This window comes from Salvelinus fontinalis, chromosome 18 (assembly GCF_029448725.1).
Source record: "Salvelinus fontinalis isolate EN_2023a chromosome 18, ASM2944872v1, whole genome shotgun sequence".
Taxonomy (NCBI): Eukaryota; Metazoa; Chordata; class Actinopteri; order Salmoniformes; family Salmonidae; genus Salvelinus; species Salvelinus fontinalis.
The window spans coordinates 28,661,706-28,678,870 of NC_074682.1; the positions used below are offsets into that span (position 1 = coordinate 28,661,706).

A 17,165-nucleotide genomic window follows, 5' to 3' on the forward strand; every position below is an offset into this window, starting at 1 on the left:
ATTGGTTACTTTGGGAGAGACCCGGATGATCACTGGTGGTAAAATTTTTGAGTCCACTGGAAGCAATTAAGGCTCAAAGTAGCTTGATGGCTTGTTAAAAACATGGGCACAAGCGCCACTGTGTCGGTCTTGATGGTGAGTGTTGGGTATAACGTTAATTTATTCAAATTTTGAATGAGTAGATTAAATCATGCGTACACAAATCTAAGTAACAATAATTAAACGAAAACACCCCAGTATCGACAAATGAATCCATTCCTTATTGATTTTTGTTTAGGCAGTTTCAGCATCGCTTTGTTTGGGGTCCTTCGTTAGGTAGGCACCAGTCGCGGTCTTGTTAACAGTAGAGCTAGAAAGCAGTGTTTTGAATACATCAACTTGACTGTTTATTTTGATATTTGTGGTATCAAAATTGTTCAGCAATGAATTTAGAGTTGCTCGGTAATGATCATTTAACATTCTTCAGTAATTGATTGGGCGCAAAAGCGCACGTAAACGAGGATACCGTAATCAGACAGCAATACTAGCTAACGTTAGTAAGTAACGGACGCTAGCTTGTTCGCTACTAGCCCTCAAGAAACAATAAGAAGTAGTGAATAGTTAAACTAAATGTCCCTAGTGTTAATCGTACATTGAGGCAATGAATGAACGATCTGCGTATGTGAGGAACTGTCACTGCAGTTAGAAGGATGAACAGTAGCTTGATAGTCTATTTCTCTACAGCCTGCGGATTGTGATGGCCTATTTCAGTCAGTGATCTTGAATCTGTTTTAGCATAACGGCTTGCGATACGGTTTTAGAAACCTTTGGAACTTAACTAATATGAGCTACAATCTTTCCAATTCAAAATATACACTTACTGTACGCATTTGCACACTGCTGTGTATCTTTTGCGTTTGAAAAATGATCACTGACATAAAAGGAACGTTTAAATGTTTCCATAAGCGAGATATTACAGTTTAGACAGAGCGTTTGGGTGATTTCCCTCACATGGCGGATATGTTCCTAAATAGAGATAATGCCTCGATCACACCAACAGTGTCACTGTACACAATGGTACTCGGCATCATCTGGATATGTGTACCAAAGGTTAAACATTCACCTTCTACTGCCATTTCTGCCAAGCCGTCTACACATACAGTTTGATACATACTTTCGATAAATCCAAGTTATGCACCAGACAACGCAATGCTGCAAGGCAAACGCAATCCATTGGAAATAAAGTACTTCTGGTATGATCGTGGCGTAATACACTAGCGTTACCGTCTGAATGGGCAAACCTATGCATTACAGTACATGAATGGGCTAACCATATTCTTTGTTTTCTACTCCAGAGTCGTTCGGGCAGAACTATCCAGAGGTAGGCCATTCTTGTTCTAATGTTACCTGTAACTTGTCAACACATCTCTCCCTCACATGCCCCCTTCCTCACAGTGAATGTTTATGCCTTCTCCCTCACAGTGAATGGTTATGCGTGTATGCTCATTCTAGTCATCAGAGTAGAACATAGCCAAGCAGTGCTCAAACCTTAGGAGGCATAAAAGACGGTCCTTTGATAATATGACCAAAAAATTGTCAACCAAATTTTACTTATTGATACTAACTTATTCTCGATTTGGAAGGCACTGGTGTTTTAGACAATTTTTTAAATATTTGCCGGTAGAACCCCGATAACAAAAAATATTCTGAAAGATTTTACATCCACTTTTTGCACTGGGTTAGTTCTCTTACCATTGTAGCTGCCAGACATCTTACATTTCCCAACATCTTTGCTGGAATTAGTTATTTCTAGGCGCCATGGCCACATCATGATGATAGCAGCTTGTCACACATAGATCTACACACATGCTAGAGGCATTTCTCACTTGGTACAAATGTCTTTCTGAATATTTCCTCTTCGGAGTTCCACCTGCAACTAGAAACATTTGTTTTCCTAAATTTTCCAAATCAGGAATGAAGAAAGTACTATTCTGCAGTGGAGCAGGTTGAGAGCTTAAAGTTCCTTGGTGTCCACATCACCAACAAACTAACATGGTCCAAGCACGGCATGACAGTCGTGAAGCGTGCACAACGAAATCTATTCCCCCTCAGACTGAAAAGAGTTGGCATGGGTCCTCAGATGCTCAGAAGGTTCTACAACTGCACCATCGAGAGCATCCTGACGGTTGCATCACTGCCTGCTATGGCAACTGCTCGGCCTCCGACCGACCGTAACACGGAACTCTAAACCGGCAGCGCGCGTGCGCTATCGTGCATAAATGTATTTTGTCCCTCTACACCAAACGCGATCACGACACGCAGGTTAAAAATATAAAAACAAACTCTGAACCAATTACATTAATTTGGGGACAGGTCGAAAAGCATTAACCATGTATGGTAATTTAGGTAGTTAGCTTGCACTTGCTAGCTAATTTGTCCTATTTAGCAAGCTTGCTGTTGCTAGCTAATTTGTCCTGGGATATAAACATTGAGTTGTTATTTTATCTTCTACTCCAACAATTAATCCACATATAAAACGGTCAACCGAATCGTTTCTAGTCATCTCTCCTCCTTCCAGGCTTTTTCATCTTTGAACTTATGGTGATTGGCATCTACACTTTTACCACGACAACCGGCAAAACATTTCGTCTTTCAATCACCCACGTGGGTATAACCAATGAGGAGATGGCACGTGGGTATCTGCCTCTATAAACCAATGAGGAGATGGGAGAGACAGGACTTTCAGCACGATCTGAAAATAGAAAGGAGTTCTATTTTAGCCCTTGGCAACGCAGACACTCGTTGGTGCGCACGAGCAGTGTGGGTGCAGTAATTGAATAACATGGATTTCTACATTTATTTTGCGACGATCACGCACGCGACGTGTCCGGTCTGGTCGGCATGTCACTACAGAGGGTAGTGCGAACGGCCCAGTACATCACTGGGGGCAAGCTTCCTGCCATCCAGGACGTCTATACCAGGCGGTGTCAGAAGAAGGCCCTAAAAATTGTCAAAGGTTCCAGCCACCCTAGTCATAGACTGTTTTCTCTGCTACCGCACGGCAAGCGGTACCGGAGTGCCAAGTCTAGGTCCAAGAGGCTTCTAAACAGCTTCTATCCCTAAGCCGTAAGACTCCTGAACATCTAGTCAAATGGCTACCCAGACTATTTGCATTGTCCCTCCTCCCCACTCTCTGTTGTCATCTATGCGTAGTCACTTTAATTAGCTCTACCTATATGTACATACTACCTCAACTAACCGGTGCCCCCCTGTCTATATTGTTATTTTTTACTGCTGCTCTTTAATTACTTGTTATTTTCTCTTATCCATATTTTTTGAAACTGCACTGTTGGTTCGGGGCTCGAAAGTAAGCATTTCACTGTAAGGTCTACCTACACCTGTTGTATTCGGTGCATGTGACTAATACAATTTGATTTGAAGTTAAAGGTATAATCCACCCCAAACCACTAATTCCTATGAGGTAGCTACACAATAATAGCAAAGTCAATTTCAGCATGTGAAGTAACTAGCTAGCTGTAAAGTCGCGGTAACAAACTGCACTATCAATTCAGGAGTTTATCTCACCGAGTTCAACTTGCAGTTCTCTACCCAGAGTCAGTGCAAGAGTACTTTGCTGTGGCAACAACGGCCCTTTCCCACAATTCCGACAGACAGACAGACACAGGGCTCGTTGCGAGATGGTACTTGAAGGAGAAACTGAGTTGAATAATTTGGTACACTGTTGACCACATCTCAGTGAAATATATACATTGTCATGACGATATAAATAGATGGATGTGATATAGACAAGTTTGCCCATACCAGTTATTGGCTGATTTGGCGATCTGGAGTTCAGGTAATTGTTTTAAAAGTGTTATGAAATGTGATAGGGAATAATTGCACTATCTCCATTGACGAGAACCATGTAACTTTAGCTAGCTATGACACATTCCTACACGATTTTCTAATTTCACAGATGGACCACTTAAAATAATGGGGACAATTTTTATTGAACATAGGCTTTCACCAAATTGACAGGAGTTTCATGATTTTTATTTTTGGGAGTGGATTATTCCTTGAAGGTTGGTAAAAAAATTTTTTTACCGTATTGTCAATGGACTGTCTGCTCGACCACAAGCTTTAGCTATGCACAGGAGGTTCGAGCACAATTTGGCTAAGTAAAATATCGATATACCAATCTGTATGTGTGTTTGTGAGTGTCTTGACATGGTTGCTGTCTCATTGGCAGGAGGCAGATGGCACTCTGGACTGTATCAGTATGGCTCTCACGTGCACTTTTAACCGCTGGGGCACGCTTCTGGCGGTGGGGTGCAACGACGGACGCATCGTCATTTGGGACTTCCTGACAAGGGGCATCGCCAAGATTATCAGTGCTCACATCCATCCAGTCTGCTCACTATGGTGAGAAAACAAACTATGGCCACAAGAAAGTAAAAACACCGGCAAGCACACCGTTCAGAATCCGCAAACCATATTTATATATGTTCTTCTTGTATTTTGTCATAAACCATCATTTCGTTCCAGAGCCCTTGTCAAGGGGTGTATTGACTGTGGTTCTGAATCTTAATCTTCTTTAACGTTTCCCTGTGTGTCTGCAGTTGGAGTCGAGATGGGCACAAGCTGGTGAGTGCGTCGACAGATAACATAGTGTCCCTGTGGGACGTCCTGACTGGAGACTGTGACCAAAGGTTCCGCTTCCCCTCGCCCATCCTAAAATTGCAGTACCACCCCAGAGACTTGTGAGTATATATCTATATCTACCTCGTCCTATACCTCAGCCCAGTCTTATCCTTTCTAACTAATTCCTAACCTCATCCATCAAACGACAGTTAGTAGTACCGTCCCCACCCACCTGGGAGTATATATCTATACCCCAGCTCAGTATATACCTCCACCTTAGCTCAGCCTACACCTCACCCTCTTATGCTTCCTAACTGATTGTCACTCCTAACCTCAACCCATCAAACTACAGTACCACTCAACAGACCTTTGAGTATCTGTATGGAATACTATGGAAAGCACCCCTTGATTCCGCAACCTGTCCCCTCCCGTTGTGTTTCAGGGACAAGGTCCTGGTGTGTCCTATGAAGTCTGCCCCGGTACTGCTGACGCTGTCAGACTCTAAACATGTGGTTCTGCCCGTGGATGACGACTCTGACCTGAACGTGGTGGCGGCCTTCGACCGGCGGGGGGAGTACATCTACACCGGCAACGCCAAGGGAAAGGTCAGAGGTCACCAGGGGCTGGGGCAATGGGCACAGTTTAGATTTGAAACCTTGTTTATTTATTTGTGAATCATACATACTCATGTTGTCATTATTTTTCTATTTAGCACTTTATAAACAATATATAGCTTGTGTATGTGTGTGTTGGAGTGTGTGCTGATTGTTTTCATTGATATAACCTTGCAGATTTTGGTGCTGAACACTAACACACAGGATCTGGTGGCATCGTTTCGGGTTACGACAGGGACCAGCAACACTACAGCCATCAAGTCCATAGAGTTTGCACGAAAGGGCAGGTGAGAGGACTGACAGTGACCTAATTTGTGTGTTTTGGGAAGGCTGAAAAGGCGGTAGGACTCTAATGATTGTGTGGGAATTAATTCTGGTGTTTAGAAGGCAGTTGTGGGCCGTTAATGGAGAATATTTAGAAGTTTCATCAATAGACCGATCATGATCCATTCTCTCTTCTCTCTTCTTCTCCTTCCTCCAGTTGTTTCCTCATCAACACAGCAGACAGAATCATCAGGGTGTATGACGGGAGGGAGATTCTCACCTGTGGGAGAGATGGGGAGCCAGAGCCCATGCAGAAACTACAGGACCTGGTCAACAGGTACACACACACCGCCGCTGATAATGGCTGACCCTGGGTGTGACCCCAGTCTCAGAGGGTGTCTCAGGGGGAGTTGGGATATGCCAAAAAACACATTTCACGCATGCGTATAATAGAAAACAGGACAAATATGAACACCACACACACACACACACACCTTCATGGCGCATACAAACCACACACATGCACACTTTGATACATCTCTCCTCTTCTCTTTCCCTCTCTCCCTCCCCTCTCCTCCCATCTCTCTGAAGAACACCGTGGAAGCGATGTTGTTTCTCTGGGGATGGGGAGTACATCGTGGCTGGTTCAGCCCGGCAGCATGCTCTGTACATCTGGGAGAAAAGCATCGGTAACCTGGTGAAGATCCTCCATGGAACCAGAGGAGAACTACTGCTGGATGTGGCTGTAAGGAACCCCAAACCCCTTTCTTTCTCACCCTCACCCCCTTGGTTTTTCTCTGGAGATATTCTCTCTTTTTTGCCTTGTTTCAGGGGGGGAAATCATTTTTGGAATTGTCTTTAGACTAACAGAATGAATAGTAACTCATTGTGCTGATGAACTTTGACCTGACTCTGTGCTGACCTATGAACCCTGACCTCTCTTCAGTGGCACCCTGTGCGGCCAATCATCGCCTCCATTTCCAGCGGAGTGGTGTCCATCTGGGCTCAGAACCAAGTGGTGAGTGACAGATAACACAGGTTTGACCTGAGTTCTATACCCTGGATCTGGTCTGGGTGCTGGACTGGTCTTTTTGCTAATGGCTAGGTCTTGAGATTGAGTGATTCCACTGCCTTTGTAAGGCAATGATGAAGGGTGGTTCCATGCCAGCATAGCCCAAAAATATTTTTGGTATGTCACATTGTTCTGGCTATTTTCACATAGAAACTTCATTGGGAGAAAGGATGTTTGATATGCTTTTTACATTTGTAACACAAACCATTTTTGACAAAATCATGATGAAAATGGCAAATTTAGGAACTTTTTAGATCTTTAACCTTTCTGAACCACCCATCCCGGTACCGGGATAATTGTCATCAGCAACGCTGAATAGCATAGCGCCACAGTCAAATAATATTACTAAAAATATTTATAATCATGCAATCACAAGTGAAATATACCAAAACACAGCTTAGCTTGTTGTTAATCCACCTATGGTGTCAGATTTTGAAAATATATTTTACAGCGAAAGAAATCCAAGCTTTTGTGAGTGTAGTTTTCAAAGCTACATCAGCTAACCCCAAATTAGCATAGTCACGAAAGTGTGAAAAACAATAAAATTCATCGCTTACCTTAGATAATCTTCGAACGTTTCCACTCACGAGACTCCCAGTTACACAACAAATGTTCTTTTTGTTTGATAAACATTACTTTTATCACAAAAAGCAGCCATTTAGGTCATGATGAAAAAAACGACAGCCTCATTCCGGTCCTGAAAGGAAGATGAACATTTCCAAACGTATCAGATTAAAAGATATTACAAAAAATATTTATAATCATGCAATCACAAGTGAAATATACCAAAACACAGTTTAGCTTGTTGTTAATCCACCTATCGTGTCAGATTTTGAAAATATATTTTACAGCGAAAGAAATCCAAGCTTTTGCGAGTTTCTATGCTATAACAGTTTAGCCTTATATTAGCTTGGCTAGCATGGTCACGAAAGTAAGAAAAGCAATCAAATTAATCGCTTACCTTTGATAATCTTCGGATGGTTCCACTCACGAGACTCCCAGTTACACAACAAATGTTCTTTTCTTTCGATAAATTTACTTTTATCACAAAACACCGCCATTTGGTTTGCGCAATATTTTGCGGAAACAAAAGCCGTGTTCCGTTCGACAAATCCCCAAAAGTATCCGAAATGGTCGTAGAAACATTACAAATGTTTTTTATAATCAAACCTCAGGTTGTCTTTAACAAACATAATCGATAATATTTCAACCGGGGCATAACCTATTCAATAAGAGAGAAAAAGAAAATGAAGAGCCCCTCTCTCGTGCGCAGGAAATATTTGGAGGACACCTGACCTCTTTTGAAACATCTCACTAATTTTTCAAAATAAAAGCCTGAAACTATGTCTAAAGCCTGGTCACAGCCTGAGGAAGCCATTGGAAAAAGAATCTGGTTGATACCCTTTTAAATGGAGGTTAGACAGGCCAGGAAAAAAGTTTTTTTTTTTCAAAATAAATATTACTTCCGGGTTACTTTTTCTCACGATTTCGCTTGCAGAATAAATATTATTTTTCTCACAGACAACATTTTGACAGTTTTGGAAACTTTGGAGTGTTTTCTATCCTAATCTATAAATTATATGCATATTCTACGATCTGGGCCAGAGAGAATTTCCGTTTACGTTGGGTACGTATTTTGAAAGAAATTAAAATAATTCTGATCCCTAGTGCTAAGAGGCTTGCAGTTGCGTCACAAATCAGCTACCAGCCGCACCAAGCGCCATGTTGGAAGACCAAAAAAAATTGTTGGGGTACAGGAAATACATTTTATTCAATGGTGCTTGGCAAAGCAGAGATGACAAAATACTTTTTGTTTCACCCATACATCAATATTATTAAAGTACAGTATGTTTATAATATCATGAACACGTTTTTTATATATTACAAATTTCATTTTCTATATTCATACGTTTTAAAGGGAACTTTTGTTATGGCAACAAGGTGAAGGTGCCCTACTCAAATGGCACAACAGAATCTTTCAGATTGACCGAAGCACAGCGTATAGCAACCATCCCGTATACTTGAGGGATGTCTCCTTTAATATCTGGGAAAGGACTAAGTAGTAGAAGTAGATGGTGCTGTAGCGTTGCTCATCTTCACGGTGGGAATCCAGTCGACATGGTGTCTTGATAAAGGTCAACTGGTGAACCTACAGTAGTACATCAACAAATGAAAGCAAACCTGATGTTAGAATATCACTTCTTCAGGTCACCTATACATTTACATTTACATTTAAGTCATTTAGCAGACGCTCTTATCCAGAGCGACTTACAAGTACATACATTCATCCTTTTTTTGTACTGGTCCCCCGTGGGAATCGAACCCACAACCCTGGCGTTGCAAGCGCCATGCTCTACCAACTGAGCCACCAGGGCTCTTAATAGTTTGCTTCCTGTTTAATTCATTCAGGTGTTTAGTGTCACATAAAGATTACATTTATTGTCGGGCTTGAACAATGAATATACGATAACCACTGGAGTTTTTTGGGACAATAATGTTCTCCAAGCTATATGGATGTCATATTGTACAATTTGTCTCCCCTTTTCATGGTCATGGCTAGAAAGGATCCAGCTTCTGTCAAATGAACATCATATTTGACATTTCGTAACAGATTAGGAGAATTAGGTTAGGAAACAGGTTAACTAAAATGAACAAAAATTACTTTTGACAAAAGCTGAATCCTTTTAGCCAGGACTCCTTTTTTATAGGTCTAGATTACATGGTTGCATTCAAGACAAGGTCGTTTTTATTGATCTATTGTCAGTAGAGTAGGCCTAGACTACCATCCTATAAAAAATGATTCTGCTAATTTCTCCAGTCATATAAAGTGTAGTAGAATTGCATGAAATGTTTATCAAAGGCCACATTTTTCCTTTGGGAAGGAAACGGCTCTGATATAGCCTATAAACCTATGCCACTACACGCTTAATAGCCTAAATTAGCACTATCATATCTAGTCATAACATGAGGAAAAGTAGGCTTACATTTGTCTGCAATTGCAATGAGGCATGCAGTCCTTTGTCATAAAGGACTGCATGCCTAAGACCGAGTGTAAGGCACTGCATCTCAGTGCTAGAGGCGTCACTACAGACCCTGGTTCGATTCCAGGTGGAATCGCAACCGGCCGTGATTTGGAGTCCCATAGGGCAGCACACAATTGACCCTAGCGTCGTCCGGGTTTCGCAGTTTTATGGCTGGCATTGTAAATAAGGATTTGTTCTTAGCTGACTTGCCTAGTTAAATAAAAAATAAAATGAAAAATTGCTTCCCCAAAACTTTCAACTCATGCAACACATGCTAATTGCTAGACTACAAGCTATCTACCTAGCTAATTTTGGCTAACTTAGTGTTGCTAAAAACACCTAGCATAACAGCTAAACTAAACTCGAAATCGTTCAGACTTGATTTACCAGTGAGGAAATGATCGTAGCAGACCCGTTACTGACATCTGTCTGGGTTTAGGTCTTAACGGGCAAAAAGGTTTCTTCGCTTTTCTGACTGTTCGTGGCTCTTCTCTTGGTGTCACCAATGGTGCCTCATGATTGCGGGGATCTGTAAACATATTTTCCCCCGTTGTCTTTCCTGCCTGGTTAGAGCAGACAGATACTCTACAGAAAATGACCGTAGTAATGAATCAACTCGTTTTTGGCACTGTTATCATGTAGTTTGGGGTAGCCACTCGGCTGTTGTCAGAAGAATTAATGCGGTGGTCTTCCAACATGGCCGCCAAGAGGTGTCGTATGTCACCTGCAAGCCCTCTATACATGCCCCCTGTAAGACCCAATGATCCGTGAACCGTACATGATAGTCATCACCTTGGTGTCATTATACTCCTAATGGTGTGCTCTAAAATATGCAGTATCACTACATAGAGGCTAGGATATGCATATTATTAGTAGATTTGGATAGAAAACACTCTGAAGTTTCTAAAACTGTTTGAATGATGTCTGTGAGTATAACAGAACTCATATGGCAGGTGAAAACCTGAGAAAAATCCAACCAGGAAGTGCGAAATCAGAGGTTTGTAGTTTTTCAAGTGATTGCCTATCCAATATCCTGTGTCTATGGGGTCAGATTGCACTTCCTAAGGCTTCCACTAGATGTCAACAGTCTTTAGAACATTGTTTCAGGCTTCTACTATGAAAGGGGAGCGAATAAGTGGTATGGTTTAAAGCCTTTAGGTTAGTCACGTGCGCGGCCGTGAGCACAAGCTCCGTTACTTTTCATTTCTAAAGAAAAAAGGAATTGTCCGGTTATGATTAAAAACATCCTAAAGATTGATTCTATACTTCGTTTGACATGTTTCTACAAACTGTAATAGAACTTTTTTGACTTTTCGTCTAGACTTTGTGCTCGCGCCTTGTGCATTTTGGATTACTGGACTAAACGCGCAAACAAAAAGGAGGTATTTGGACATAAATTATGGACTTTATTGAACAAAACTAACATTCGTTGTCTGGCATGGAGACCTGGGAGTGCCATCAGATGAAGATCATCAAAGGTAAGTGATTAATTTTAACTCAATTTCTGACTTTTGTGACACCTCTCCTTGGTAGAAAAATGGCTGTATGGTTTTCTGTGGCTAGGCGCTGACCAAACATAATCGCTTTGATGTGGCTCTCTCCACTTTCACCGGATGTTTGTTTGAGACAAGGCATTTCTGAACATAACGCGCCAATGTGAACTGAGATTTTTGGATATAAATATGAACTTTATCGAACAAAACATACATGTATTGTGTAACATGAAGTCCTATGAGTGCCATCTGATGAAGATCATCAAAGGTTAGTGATTAATTTATTTTCTGACTTGTGAGCCCTCTCCTTTGCTGGAAAATGGCTGTATGGTTTTCTGTGACTAGGCGCTGACCTAACATAATCGCATGGTGTGCTTTCCCAGTAAAACTTTTTTTGAAATCGCACATGGTGGTTGGATTTACAAGAAGTTTATCTTTAAAATGGTGTATAATACTTGTATGTTTGAGGAATTTTAATTATGGGATTTCTGTTTTGAATTTGGCGCCCTGCAATTTCACTGGCTGTTGTCGAGGTGGGACGCTACCGTCCCACTTGTACCAGAGAGGTTAACCAGGTAGGCCAGTTGAGAACAAGTTCACATTTACAACTGCGACCTGGCCAAGATAAAGCAAAAGTAGTGCGACAAAAACAACAACACAGAGTTACACATGGGATAAACACGGCAGCTCCTGTCCGGCGCTTCCGGAGTCTCCCGTCTATTCGGGGCCCGCTGTAAGGGTCCCCAGTCCGAGGTCGGTGGCGAGGGTCGCCGCTCCAAAGGCGCCACCTAAGTGGGCCAAGACTATGGTGGAGTGGGGTCTATGCCCACCCAGACCCTCCCCTATAGGTTCAGGTTTTGCGTCCGGAGTCCGCACCTTTGGGGGGGTACTGTCACGTTCTGACCATAGTTCCTTTTTTATGTCTTTATTTTGGTTTGGTCAGGGCGTGAGTTGAGGTGGGCATTCTATGTTGTTTTTCTATGTTTTCCATTTCTGTGTTTGGCCTGGTATGGTTCTCAATCAGAGGCAGCTGTCGATCATTGTCTCTGATTGAGAATCATACTTGGGTAGCCTGTTTTCCCATTTTGGGTGTTGGTGATTGTTTTCTGTCTTGTGCGTATTCCTTACAGAACTGTTTCGTTTTCGTTCTCGCTTTTTATTATTTTTGTCATTTCAGTTTATTTTGTTTATTAAAATGAACACTTACCACGCTGCACCTTGGTCCTCTTCTCCTTCACCAGACGAAAGCCGTTACACATTCATTCAGATATTTTCATACATTCAGTTTTAATATTTGCATTTCATACTTTCCTGTACCTGTGGGCTGCCACTCGAAATAAGAAAAATGCATACAAAGACAAAGAACAGCATCAACAGTTTTGTAATATTTTGTATGCAAGGGGGAAAAAAAGGCTCTCCAACCCCTTCAGTCCCCATGCACCCGCCCGCATCCTCCCTCCCCACCCGAAAACCATGTCTTCCACCCCCCCTAGCCCCCCTCCAAACCATTACAATCCATGATATCGCCAAGGGTATAGATACCACATTTGGACCATTGGGGCAAGGCATTATTGTTACATAGTCTGGGTGTGCCATTTCAATCCCAGTTGCATAGATTTTCAATTTTGCAGCAAATAGAAATTGTGTGAATAAATAATAAGGCTAAAGCGTAGTTTACATTTGTTTAAGAGAGAGATTAATGAACACCACATCTTCCAGGGCAATTAGAGCCACCATATTTCTCTGTTCTCAGCCAGGGAGAGGAAGAGTCATTTCTAAACCAATTCAAAATTGGGGGGTGAAATGCTAAATGCCCTCTCTGTAAATGTCTTAATTTAGTCTGGGATCTCTTACCTTTTCATATACATTTTGAATACGCTCTGTGAATTTTATCCCAATAGCCGGAAGGGGGAGACTCACAAAATTCAACTGAGGCAATGTATTACATTTCACAATAGAAATTCTGCCGGTGAGAGCGACTGAGATGTTAGTCCATTCTACTGAGGTCTGATTGAATTGATTTTAGCCTTCTGTTGAAGTTTTTGGCAATGGTTTTATCTAAAGAAGGAAATATACTGTATCTATTTCTAAATATTTAAATTGACAAACAATTGGGATTCCATATGTAGAGATGGTGTCCGTCGCGTTCTTGAGGGGGAGTAAGGCAGATTTGGTTAGATTTATTTTATTTTTGAAATGTAGCTGAATTTGTTCATAATCTTCAAAGTGTTTGGGTGAGATTGAGATACTTTATCTAAATAATGTAAGATATCGTCTGCGTGTTATGAGATGGCTTGAGAGATATTGGTGTAATTCCTTTTGATTTCCGAACTGCCTGGGCCAGAGGCTCCATAGAAGAAGAAACAAATAGCAGAGGTGAGATGGGTTCACCTTGCTTACTACTTCTAGTGATTCTGAATGGAGCAGAGCAGGTATGGCCTGTTATTACTATGGCTAAGGGAATTGACATATATAATTTTTTGTCCTATTCAATGGTTGCAATATCCGCTAATTGATCATTACTGCAAAGCTTGTTAGCCAGTAGAACACTGGGTCGATTACCATGGAAGTAATGGTTGAGTCTAACTCGATGGATGGCAAATTCTGCTCCGTCTTGTAAAAGAAAATGGTTTGTGATACAAATGTAAAAAGCATGTTAAAGGTAGACTCAGCGAAATGACGTTACCTCGAGCAGCCACGCAGATATTGAGATGAGTGAGATGAAGACTTCGCTGTAACACAGTCACACACAATGTCTGCACATGTGCACGGGTTCACTTCTCACTGTTTACAGTGTGGTAGCCAGTGCACCAAAACAGCAGAGCAGTTGAGCCCTGTGCTTCAACGCTCATAGTTTTTGCGGAAATTGACCCATTATGCTGTTTACTTTCTGCATCTACGTCATATTGCTGAGTCTACCTTTAAACATCCTTCCTCCCAAAGAAGATGTGAAAATTGCCAGAACAGTCTGGAGTACCAAAAATATTTTGGGGCTATGCTGGCGTGCAATCGCTCATGAAGCACTGTTGAAAGAGGAATCATTCAGGAGTCCACAAGATTCCAGAATCATAAACCAAAACTGTCTACTGATGAGGATGGATGTTATGGTTGTGGATCTAATGGAATGGGTTGGTTAATTCATTCCATGTTGTGATTTGTGTTCAGGAAAACTGGAGTGCGTTCGCCCCAGACTTTAAGGAGCTGGATGAGAACGTGGAGTACGAGGAGAGAGAGTCTGAGTTTGATATAGAAGACGAGGATAAAAGTGAACCTGAACAGACAGGTACACACACACACAAACGTGTGAATAAATGGAGAGACATTGCTACTTGTCAGGGACTTATTTGTGTGTGTGTGTGTGTCCCAGGTGCGGATGCTGCGGAGGATGAGGAGGTGGATGTGACCTCTGTTGACCCCATTGTGGCTTTTTGCAGCAGGTGAGTGTGTGTGATGATGATGAAGGTAGACAGGTGTTGTGATGGTGATACTTTTATAGCTTTAAATAGGCAAGGCAATTGAATAGAAATGTAATTGCAACACAATACTGTGTTAGTGATGAGGAGCTAGAAGACTTCAAGGCCTTGCTCTACCTGCCCATCGCTCCAGAGGTAGAGGACCCTGAGGAGAATCCATTTGGTCCCCCTCCGGATGCAGCCGTCCAGATAACCCCCGCAGAAGATGGTTCTTCCCACACAGGGGGCGGGGACAAGAAGCAACGCCAGCCATCCTCAGAAGGAGCTCCTCCCAAAAAGAAGGCCCGTACCACCACCATCATCGAACTACAAGGGGTGCCCAGTGATGGTGAGAGTCAGAACACACACACACACACAACAACTTTTAACCATTGATTGGATACCTATTTGACTTGTGTTTTCTCCCCCTATCCCAGAGGTGCACCCCTTACTGGGGGTGAAGGGAGACAGCAAGTCCAAGAAGAAGACGGCAGGGCGGCCGAAAGGCTCCAAAGGTAAAGAGAAAGACTTCCCCTTCAGGCCCAAACCCTACAGGGGGGACAGGGTCTACCCTGACGGAGTGGAAGTGGGAGGAGGGATGAAGGGCAGAGTGGAGGGGGGCCTTACTGCTGCAGGTAAGGATGTGATATGATATGACGCCACAATGGGGAGCTATGCTGATCCTGCTAGCTACAATGCTTCACCAGCCATCTGCTCCTGCGGCCCGGCTAGGCCCACCCTACAAACACACACGGACCCTTTAATTGAGCCCAAACCGCCCACTATCCCCAGGCCCCCAACCCCCTACCCTACAACCCACCCTCCTTAACTCTGCTGATTAGGAACTGATTCTGGGACAGATTTGAAATGTGGTGGTGGGACTAATCCATACAAAATCAAGATATTCTCCCCACTGTGAGGGTTTGGGTTAGTTGTGATTCTGGCTTTCTGGTTGTTGGTTTGGTTTGGTTTCCAATATGGCCACCGGCCAGCCGACTGACCTGGAGCTAGATGGCTTTATACTGACCTGACCTGCGGCTGGTTTGTCTACTTCCTGCTTGCCCTTCCTGCTCCGCTCAGCACCAGCCTCGCTCTTCCCTGGGCTTGTGTGTCTGTAGGTGTGTGTTGGTGGATGGGTATATCCAGGTTTGTGTCTATGTTGGATGTGTTTGGGTGTTTTGTATATTTGTGAAATCAATTCTGCTCTAAGATCTGTGATGTTTGCTGTGCTTTTTTTAACAACTGTCAAATTATCCTGCTGGACCACAATGCAAGACACTGAGAGTTGAGCAAAACTGAGCTGTCATAGGCTGTGTTCAAAGTTCTTCTCATTTTTTTGTTGGTAAAAAACAACTCATGGTCCCTTGGGACCTATGCAATGTAATTGGGTGAAATTGCATCAGTGATTCAAAAGGAGAAATATACAAATGTTTGTTATTACAATACATTTGTGAAACTTTGCAAGCAAGCAGTGAGGGAATTTCTTCTATTGAATCATGTTTTATTTTCCAATGCACCTCCAAAAGCATATTCTTTCAAATTGCATTATTGAAAATTGTTATGGTAAGAGATTATACACCTGAAATGCCTCTGCTTTGAATTCTGTGTTTATTTCATGTTAACCATACTGTCTGCTCTGGGAAAAGTATGAAATCGATAGACTATAATTTCTGTACCTGGGAAGAAGGTAAGACAGACAATATTTAGTGTTCAAGCCAAGGTCAGGTCCTGAGTGTTTCTCCTCAGTAGATAAGGAGTATGTATGTATGTTCATTGTGAGACCTGTTCTATGTATTCTATGTGATATTGTTGGTGGTGTTCCTACAGGGAGCCTGGTTTCACAGTCCTACAAACGGCATGATATTGTGGGTCTGGACTGAGCCAGTATCATCATCGCCCCCCGTGGTTCTGAAAGGAGAAGGACAGGCACCTGAACAGTTTTTTTTTAACATTTTATTTTTTACTCTCCTAAACTCAAAAGACAATTTTTGTGACATCACTCAAGACTCATTATGACATCACAGCCTTCTATCACTCAGGCTGTTGACTGTGGGGTTTCGTAAACCCACAGGCTGTCTCGTTCTGTGTTGCCATGGTTACTTGGATTATCTCCCTTCTATCAAAGACTGCTGTATGAGACCTAATGATATCACAGGTTTGGATGAGAGTTCTGACTGGTAACTCTATGCCCCAGCAACATGGCAGATTCACACTTTCTCTTTTTGTAGTTTTTGGTACTAGTAACAGAAATGGACCAAGAGAAGGGTGGCATGTAGCCTAGTGGTTAAGAGCTTTGGGCCAATAACCGAAAGGTTGCTGGTTTGAATCCCCGAGCAGACTAGGTGAAAAATATGTTGATGTGCCCTTGAGCAAGGCACTTAACCCTAATTGGTCCTTTAAGTCTCTCTGGATAAGAGCGTCTGCTAAATGACTAGAATGTAGAAGAGGGAAGCAACAATCTGCAATAGTAAAGGATCACCTCTTCTCTAGGTCTGTCTTTTTCTGGAGGATGACTGTACAGATATAATAAGCTGCAGTGTAGTGTGTCGCAACTTGTCTGCTTTTAACTGCTTCAAAATATATATATATATTATTAAACCATTTTGATATTGGTGATGCCACCTCTG

The 17,165-nt window shown here is 42.3% G+C and overlaps 1 protein-coding gene across 4 annotated transcripts; it reads left to right on the forward strand.

Moving 5' to 3' along the window:
* The first annotated feature begins 12 nt into the window (after window positions 1-12).
* On the forward strand, window positions 13-17,150 carry LOC129815901 (retinoblastoma-binding protein 5-like). Of its 4 annotated transcripts, none has more exons than XM_055870098.1 (14): window positions 13-135; window positions 1,335-1,360; window positions 4,229-4,401; window positions 4,599-4,739; window positions 5,063-5,225; window positions 5,412-5,521; window positions 5,716-5,835; window positions 6,090-6,243; window positions 6,445-6,516; window positions 14,252-14,369; window positions 14,454-14,523; window positions 14,640-14,887; window positions 14,976-15,173; window positions 16,366-17,150. In XM_055870098.1, the coding sequence occupies exons 3-14, from the start codon at window positions 4,259-4,261 to the stop codon at window positions 16,416-16,418; spliced, it is 1,590 nt and encodes a 529-aa protein (XP_055726073.1). In that variant the 5' UTR covers window positions 13-135; window positions 1,335-1,360; window positions 4,229-4,258; the 3' UTR covers window positions 16,419-17,150. The 4 variants fall into 4 exon arrangements, with proteins under 4 accessions (XP_055726073.1, XP_055726072.1, XP_055726075.1 ...); XM_055870097.1 differs by lacking the exon at window positions 13-135 and adding an exon at window positions 296-441; XM_055870100.1 differs by lacking the exon at window positions 13-135 and adding an exon at window positions 297-441 and having other exon boundaries at window positions 14,976-15,053.
* The last annotated feature ends 15 nt before the right edge of the window (window positions 17,151-17,165 follow it).

Excerpts from the sequence above, each read along its gene's own strand:
- LOC129815901 (XM_055870097.1), top strand. Across the intron at positions 5,836-6,089 it reads CTACAGGACCTGGTCAACAG|AACACCGTGGAAGCGATGTT; the intron begins GTACACACACAC and ends ATCTCTCTGAAG. Across the intron at positions 14,888-14,975 it reads ACAAGGGGTGCCCAGTGATG|AGGTGCACCCCTTACTGGGG; the intron begins GTGAGAGTCAGA and ends CCCCTATCCCAG.